The 9,410-nt window shown below is 34.7% G+C and overlaps 1 protein-coding gene across 3 annotated transcripts in view; it reads right to left on the bottom strand.

Annotated features, from left to right (window-relative positions):
- Window positions 1-965: 965 nt before the first annotated feature.
- Window positions 966-9,410, bottom strand: part of LOC149087795 (large proline-rich protein bag6) — a 96,606-nt gene continuing 88,161 nt past the window's right edge. For all 3 annotated transcript variants that reach the window (XM_089231709.1, XM_089231710.1, XM_089231711.1), the window contains 2 exons: window positions 6,455-6,562; window positions 966-1,613 (listed from right to left, as the gene is read on the bottom strand). In XM_089231709.1, coding sequence (XP_089087835.1) covers window positions 1,347-1,613; window positions 6,455-6,562 — 375 coding nt within the window. In that variant the 3' untranslated portion in view covers window positions 966-1,346. The remainder of the gene's footprint in view (window positions 1,614-6,454; window positions 6,563-9,410) is intronic.

The following is a 9,410-nucleotide window of genomic DNA, read 5'->3' as shown; positions in this document are numbered from 1 at the left end:
TAGCCGATGGGCCACCCTGTGTGTATACTATGCATAATTTGTTTTTTTACCTTTTTTCTTGCTTCCTACTTGAAAAACAAGCTGAATCCCGGGGAATTACCAGGATTAGATCAGGGAAACCTTAAGTCCTAATCCTCCAGGATTTCTCTCTACAAAATATATAATGAGGCTAGTCATGCATAATTTTGAATATTTAATTTATGATTGTTACATAATTAAAGAAAAGACTTGCGATATTTCAGATATCACTCATAACGCTGTATGAGAAAATATCACAATATTAGTTAGGAGAGTTTTGTTTTACTGCTGACTGGATGACCATTTTAGCCAAAGTTTATGGAGATTGATATATATTGAAGTATTATTTGAAATCGCACATGATGTTTTTAAGTGCATGCTTCTTTTGGATGTTTTCCCAAGTTCACGTAAAATGTTTAGAATCACAAATTCCATCCACGATGTAAATAAAAGATTACTTTGATGCCTATCAATATACTGTTTTTATAACTCAAGCCTTGGGCATAGCCAAAAGATTTTGCAGCGATACAAATCCAAGAAACAGTGGAGAAATGCAGTCAGCTGACATCACTTATGAATCACCATTTCAAAGCTTTTGTCACACCATAGCCATTCAATGGAACTCTCATGGGCTCATTAGCATGGAACATACATAGAACCGATTCTGAATGGCTGGATGAAGACAACTAGACAGTAACTAAAACCAAAAAAACATACATAACCGAAAATTTGTACATTAACTATAAAACCTCTGGAAGGGGCATCTATCTCACTGCTATAACAGTGAATCCTTGAGTAGAAATAAATTTTATTCCATCAAATGTGTATGGCTTGCAATCACGGTGTAAGCATACACATTCAGGTTGCATTTTAAAGACAAACCAGTAACACTGCACACAAAATTACTGAAATGAAAACAAACAAAAGGTAAATTAATGAGAGAGAAATGACCTATATTATTATATATTTATTTTACACCTACTCATTGCTTTACCAAAATGTACCTATCATGATACACCAATTATAAACCATTAGAATTAGATGGAGAAGCAATAAACGGAACAACATTTATTTGAAGAGAAAAAAGAACAAGGCAATCCAATATTTCACCATTAAAACTAAAAAATAAAATGGTTATATGATTGGCTGACATTATTACATAAGTGTATACAAAGTTTCTTTTCATGATTCTTCAAACAGGAGTAACAAAGATTGGAGCAAGGTCAAGATTCCAAGCTTTTTTTTCCTCCCTCCCCTTTACACCTTTTTTTTTACAAAGTTCACATATATAATGATACAAAGCGTAGAGCATGTTTTTTTTGGTGCAGTTACTGGCCATTAAAATACTTCTCAGAATTCGGAAACCTGTCAGGATTGTAGTCCATATCATTCTGCAGCCTCTCTTGAATGGAATATTTCAGCTGCTCTTTGTAAGCTTTCTGCAGTGATGAATCTTGAGCTGCTTCTCTCTTCACCTGTTCAACACTTGTCCTTGGACGAACTCCAGCAGCCGTTATTGCTTGCTGCAATGTTTCAGAAAGAGTGTTTTGGGCTGATGAAAGCAAATTGCTAGTTGTAGAGCCATTAGTCATGACCTATACACAAGAACAAACAGAAAAAAAAAGTTTCAAAATTGTAACATAGGTGCAAATTCCAAGGCTTGAAAAATTTGTAGTTTATCACGTGATGAAATATTTCCATCAAAGACGACAGCTATATATATAAAATTAATTTTCTGTCTGTCTGTGTATGTTCTCTATACAAATCTACAATTTCATATCGATCGTCGCCAAATTTTGCATATATACCAAACGGAACCCGACTTGAACGATAGGCTACTTTAAAATTTCATCAGAGCAGGGCAAATGCCCCAAACTGGCAAAAAACTGTCGGGCACAACAATGGTTTTTGGTCCTGAACAATAACTTTTGGAAGGTTTACTTTGGTTACCATAGTTTCTTAGCAATACGTTTCAGACGTGTATATGCCTTTACAATGGTTTGTCATTTCTTCACCGCTTTCAGTACGAGTATAATATTTATGCCTTTATAATGGTTTGTCACATTTTCAATACTCCCAGTAATGAGGTTTTTTGAATGACCTCATAATCATCATCAGCATTGCTTTGAGGGTTAGGAAGAGGGTGATCCTCTTCCTAGAAATCAGTGTTAAAATTGCCGATTTTAATGTAGAAATGTGGAAATTTGGTGGGGTTTTCCGTCACATCAATAATTTTAAAAATCGTATCAAATACTCGATTTTTGAAATATTGAGTTTGCTTAGAGATATACAAAAAGAGCAGGAGATTTAATATGAAGTAATTAGCCCCCAGACCTACTTTTGAGTTGGACATCCATGCAATAACATTCATTTCAACTTTTTATTTATATCTTCTCAAGTATGAAAATTAATGTCTCCATATTGTCTTTTGATATATTCAACTGCACATATTCACATAGTTTAGGATGTTTTAAAATTAATTACGGGCCAGTAAAAAGTACATAAAAAAATTCCACAGCTTTAATTAAGCATTTTTGAAAGCAGAAACAGGCAGATGTAGAACCTGAAGTTCAGGGGTGGGGAATCAAAATACTTAAGACCCCCCTTAAGAAAAAAAAATTCATTTCTACGTTTCTTTAAATCTAGATTTGCTTATTTGATGAGTGGTGCAGGAAATCGCAATATTGGTTAGCTTAGACACGGTTTGCACGTTCCTCAAAGAAAGAGGGAGATATCACGTGATCCAAAAAGCCTCATTAAAGAAAACCTGGGCAGTGCCGGGTATTATAGCTAGTAATACGAATAAAAGGGAAAATGGGTAAATATTGTAATATACAATAAACTCTATAACTGTATTTTGTAAATATTGTAGCAAACATGGGTAAATATTGTAATACAGCGTTTCTCAACCTATGGTCCGCGACAATGGCATAGATGGTCTGAAGGCAGGCTTGATAAAATTATTCATCTGTTGTAATTGATATTAGTAATATCTATGTCGGTTCAAATAAAATCATACCTTTATACTTAGGTTCACCATACATCATTGAGAAGAATGCAGGAAATGTCATAAAAATATTCATTTAAAATATCCCTAAACACGGGATATCACTAAATTTTGCCAAAAATTGAAATTTTGTGCTTTAAATGCAATTTGCTAATTATTGCTAAAATTGCTGAAGGGTGTTGAAATAAAGGGCTACTAAAAATCACAGAGTAAACAAAAATGTGTTCCACGAAAAAATACTGAAATGATCGGATGATATTTCATTGTGGAAAAATGAAATTCAGGGTAAACTAGCATTTTTAAATGATAATCTGTAAAATACAGGACATTGCATAGCTGTCAGCTTTGGAGAATGAGAATTTGGGAGGTTTTCCTGCAGATCCAAATTCCATACAAAAATAAACGTAAAAAGGATCTTTTAAAACATTTTAGGGATTTTTCATTGATAAAAGGAAAATTTTATGGATATTTTCCCATTGCGAAAACCGTGACACCATGCAAGCTACACAAGGGGGGAGGGGGGAATGAAATGTAGGGATTTTTTACAATCACGGGCACAATTTGGGAGATATAAGAATTTTTTGGGAGCCTCCTGGAAAATCCGGGAGACTTGGCAGCTATGACAGTTACCAAAAATCTTGTCAGAAGTAGGCACAATAACTAATCACAATTAAAATTCCAAAAAATTCAGAACAAAACATTAAACCTTACAAATATGAGAGATGAATATAATTTTTGCCATAATTATTATAACATAACTTATATTACAAAAATGTTGTGTATATCATGACCTTAGTAAATATCACAAGTTCAAATAAGTGTTGTCGAAAAAATGGGACAAATGTATGTACATCAAATTGTTTACGAAATTTTGTTGGTCCTTGTTTTCAGAAAGGTTTAGAAACACTGTTGTATTATATGAAATATTATTTAAATGTTGCAAGGAGAACAAAAATAGCAAGATTGTGTTATGTGATGCCAAATGGAAATCACAAATGGTACTATGAAAATTAGATAGTAAATATTGTACTATAGCAACAGATTGATATTAATAACGTGAAGAAAGGGAGAGGTTCAGAAAGAAAGGGAATTCATTCAGAATTAAGAAAGGTTCATTCATTCAGAATTAAGAAAGGTTCATTCATTCAGAATTAAGAAAGGTTCATTCATTCAGAATTAAGAAAGGTTCATTCATTCAGAATTAAGAAAGGTTCATTCATTCAGAATTAAGAAATGTTCATTCATTCAGAATTAAGAAATGTTCATTCATTCAGAATTAAGAAAGGTTCATTCATTCAGAATTAAGAAAGGTTCATTCATTCAGAATTAAGAAAGGTTCATTCATTCAGAATTAAGAAAGGTTCATTCATTAAAGAAAGGGAAGCCGGTTCAGAGAAAGATATGATTCAAATAGACCGGATAAGAGCAGTTATAACAGTTAGTAGTTACAAGAAACTTTTAAAAATTGAAATCACAAAATTATTGATTTGAAATTAAATTTTTTTTTCTTTCTATAAGATTATGTCCATGGAGTTGTACAGTAAAAACCTGAAAAAAATGATAGAGCTGTTACATTAAAATAAGGGTTGGCAAGGTTTTGGACACATTGTGGAAAAATCACAGTAAACACCATGCTTTTTACAGTACAGTCCAAAAACCTCAACATCATACTTAAAATATTGTCGGTGTGTGCGCAAAATGTCATTTGTTAAAATTCTAAATTTTCTTATGCCACTAAAAGTTTCTTCAGTGATTTTTAAAAATGTCAAATGTTTCTAACTAATAGAATGCCAGCTATGGTATTTGTCATGTACAGGGGCCTTAAGTGTAATAAAGAAATGATGGGGGGGGGGGGGTGTCTGCAGGGGAGCGATTCCTAGTTGGGAGCAAGGAGATAGAGGAAAAAGATACGTAAGGAATGCTTCTGGTGACAAGTGCTCGAAGGTTTCTTGTTATATTACGTATATGTGTGCTCTAGAGAATGTCGTTTTTTACTAAGCTTTTCAAATGAGTGATTAAATATTGTTAGTGTTTAAAATTATGACTGGAGTTAAGTTACTAGCTCAGTGAAATGTTTATAGTTCATCAAGGAAGGACTTCATAGTATTATTATAAATTGTCCTTTGCATACAAGCCAGTCAGCTATTACTATTTTTGTTTTGTCTCCTGAAAAGTGCAGTTTTTTAGATGATATTTTACATGCACACCAACGATATTATGATGTGTGAAGAAAAAACTATCTGTGAATGAAAAACTGAAATTGATAACAGTGTCTAACTCAAGTTATGCGACTTGTATTAGTTTTTTTTTTTTTTTTTTTTCAGCTTTAGACCACCAACTTCCCAAAATCGTTAACAAAACAAGCACAAGAACCAGTACTAGTGTGTTATTGGAACAACTTACCAATTGGCAGTGATTAGACCCAACTAGTGATTGTTGCATGGTTCCCAGTGAAATCTGCTTGATTAGACCAAAACTAAAAATTTCCCTGACTAAAAGGCATAGCCGATATCAGCTTTGGGCAAATGCTGATCTAAGGACCCCCTTCCCTTCCAAAAGCTAATTCCAATATTTCCTCCTTTAAAAAATATTCCAAATTATTTAAATTTGAACCTCAACTTTTTAAATGTTTTTCAAGTTTTTTTTTTTCACCCCAACTTTTGCCGAAAAAAGTAAAATAGTTTTTCAGTAAAACCACTTTTTTGATTGTCAATCAGAGTTTGCAATGCCATACTTCTATTAATTGACAGTAAAAGAAGGATAACCATCAACAGGAATTGTTCTGTATTTTACGTTTTTCCTGAACATTTTTATTTTCCATGACTTTTTAGATTGCTAGGAACCCTGTGTTGATGTTGGCAGTTTAAAATCTATAGTCAGCGTTTTGGAAAAATTGTCATAATCTTTCTAGGGAGAAAGATGTCACCAAGACAACAGTATTGAACATTGATTACAGCAAGTAGTAGTAGTCACTGTACTGAGAGGTTGGTGAACCAAATTCTTATTTGGCATAAAGAAAAAAAAAACCTTCAGCTATAAATAATATAGATCCCGGTCTTAATTAGCCCTTGTGTGCATAAAATGACTGTGGTGCAGTAAAAATGAAGGGTTCCCAGCAAAATCTTCTTGATTATTCACCAGACCAAAACTCCTGAAAAAATATAGTTAATTAACTATAAATACAGAACTGCAGTTCTATCTTTCAAAGACAGAAGCTTCCCCTGACTTCTGCCAAATATTTGCACATTTTCCTGATTTTTGCCAAATACTTTACATTTCCCCAGACTTTTCAGGTTGCTAGGAACTCTCAAATGATCAATGATTGCATTTAGAAATAAAGTCTAAATCTTAGTTCATTATTTTGCTATCAGAGAAAGACTTTTTATAATGAATGAATACATTGCGTGCATACATAGTGTGCATACTCACTTTCCTCCTTTTTGATGGCATACCACCCAAATAGGCATCACTGAACATACTTTGAGGAGCTTGCCTTCGTTGCCTATGAATGTCTCTTGCAATGATAGGAACCCATTCCTATAATTTTTATCAACGTGATTTAGTTCAACTAATGGCAGTGCAAGACATTAAATGTACATTAAAAACACTATTTTTGTTTCACATAGTATTTTGAACAGATACACGTTTCAAATTTGTATAACTTGTATTTACCAACACTCAAGTTAATGATTGAGAAAAAAAGAAAAGAAAATAGACTAATTTTTATTTGAAATTTCCTTAACTGCTGTTAACATCACTATTCCTGTAAATTTTCTTTATCCCCCATCTCTTGAAGTATGAGCATAGAACATAAAAGGCTTGAATCTTCCATATTCAATTATTTTTCAAGCAGTGTCTTCATAAATAAAAGAAACAAGTCCAGAAATTTCACAGGGAATTTTTCAAGTTATTATATAGCCATTTATCAGTTACCCTAGTTGGACAAACTATATATTTCACAGAATTTTTTTATTCGACGAAGAAAAAGAACGATCTAGAATCGCTGAAGAAAAGGAACGAGGTAGAATCGCCAAAGAAAAGGAACGAGGTAGAATCGCCAAAGAAAAGGAACGAGAATGTTCTTTTGAACTTAAAAAGATGCAGTTGCAGCTTGAGTTTCAACAGGGAATCTTGTGTTACCAAGTCTGGATGCCGAACTTGTAACTTGTAATCCTCCAATGGATAGACCTGGACCCAGTGTCAAAGCTTTGGACTTATACAGTTTATCATCCCATCCTCATACGGAATCGGATGATGCTAGTAGCAGTCATGTCCTAAGATGTTACGAGTGCAGAGAACCTGGTGTCGTCAAGTCCCGATGTTGAATATGTAATACTTCTACAAATACCCCAGAAGTTAGTGTCGACGCCGTAGACTTTTACAGTTTCTCAACTAAGACACGTCAAAGAAATGCTATCAAAGTCATGATCTGTCATAAGCGTGGAGCAGTGTGTGCTGACACTGGGGCCACACATTCGGTGGCAGGAGAGAAACTATACCATCTGTTACAAGAACATGGTTTGCCATTTTTCCACAAGGCTATCGTTATGAGACTAGCCGATGGATATGCTCGTACAGCCGTTCTAACAACGACTGTGGACATCAATGTCCAAGGTAAAGTAATTCCCACAGAGATGATGGTGCTACCACAGGCCAGAGAAAACCGAACCGTTCTTGGTACCAACTTTCTCAGAGATGCTGGAATTGTCCTGGATGCACAGCAAGGAAAGTGGTACTTCTCTGAAGCTCCTGAGAAGTGTCGTTGCCCGAAGATGTTGGGAACAGATAGTGTAGAAGAGTTGATCCACTTTGCCCAAGAATATTTAAATATTTAGAAGACACCAACGAATAAGGCAAATACACAAAATTTGTGTATTTGCCTTATTCGTTGGTGTCTTCTAAATAACAGATAGTGTGTTACCAGTATAAAAATCATGGTCATATTGCCCGTAACTGTCCAGGCAGCCATGCTGATAAGCTATCCAGCCCAATTGGTAAAGAAGCCAAGCAGTGTGAGCTGTTGAACTTCATTGTAGTGGAGAAGAGTTCATGGACTCTCCGCAAGTCCCAACGTGGGAATGATGCTTTGTATAAGATCATTGAAAACGTTGAATCTAATCAGGAAGCTGAAGATTTCCTAAACAGGATGAAACAAGAACTCGTCTTGAATCCCGTAAAGCAGTACCGATTCCAAAGGGAGTTGACTCCATTACAAGATGCTGAGACCACAACTGTGGTTACCCGGACCCTAAGAGAGTGGCGTTCTTTAAAAGTGCATCCGAACCCTAGTGGGCGTCCTGAGAACCGGTGCGATTCAAGGACCAAACTTCGACCTGACACAAGAGTGTCTGCAGTTGCCCGGAGCTTCCCGCTGCGTCCGTCAGGAACTACTCCCAAAGGAAAGATGGCTCTTACTGGCTCCTCACCAAGACGTCGTCGGAGCCAGAGGGGGAGAATGTAACGAATCTATTTTTTCAGTATGGTCATTTTTACTATCTCTCTGTGGCCTTACAGCACATAATGCATTTTGTTTGTTTATACGTTGTTAAAAGAAGGTGAGAAAAGAAAATCTATCTTCCAAGAGAAGAGAACGTGAGTTGGAATGTGGCTTCCATCCTGGAAGGTTGTCTGTTTTGAGTGGGCTTCGAAATAAAGTCTTTTTTGTTAAGTTCCATAGTTTCGTGTATAAATTGGACACCCTACAATATCAACTGTCTAGGGATATTCCGCCACCTCCTGGAAAAGAGACGCACCTCAGACACGACATCCCCTTATAAGCTTACATTAATATCACAATGATTTTACACGCTTTCTCTGTTACTAATTAGTCACCTATTAAAAGAAATTGTGTCTGTGCAAACTCAAACATTGTAGACTAAGTAGTGCATCACATTTTATCACTTTCTTTTTTTAAATTGAGCACAACTTCAGTCGACCACTATGAGCAATTTACTACTGTATGAGTTATGATGAAAATATGCATGAATTTTGGTGCTGCCATCTATTTTTCAAACTATGAGTGAAATGTAATGTTTGAATATTAGTGCCATTGTAGGCCTGCTGCTTTTTGTGGCGAGACTTTAAATTTTGTTACTTGGGTTAAGAATAGAAAATTCTACTTTTCCTTTAAAATTTCAAAGCAATTAAAAATTGGGTTCAGTTCTGATTCTAATTTCTATTTAGCATTACAAAAAAAATCATTTATTTTTGAAAAAAATCTGCTTTCCACATCAGAGAATATCTGAAAACCAGAAAAATTCCTAATAATCCTATCAGTCAATAATTATTTTCAGCCCTAGAAACATGAATTCATTTTCTTTTGCATTTTCTAGTACTTTACATTAATTTCATATTTATGTGTTATAGCAATGACATGCTTTAATTT

Source organism: Pholcus phalangioides, unplaced genomic scaffold (assembly GCF_987345545.1).
Source record: "Pholcus phalangioides strain wild (caught in Gottingen) unplaced genomic scaffold, Ppha-v1.0 ptg000004l_1, whole genome shotgun sequence".
Lineage (NCBI taxonomy): Eukaryota > Metazoa > Arthropoda > Arachnida > Araneae > Pholcidae > Pholcus > Pholcus phalangioides.
Note: the sequence above shows the minus strand (reverse complement) of the source record. Positions and strands in the feature narration are given on the sequence as shown.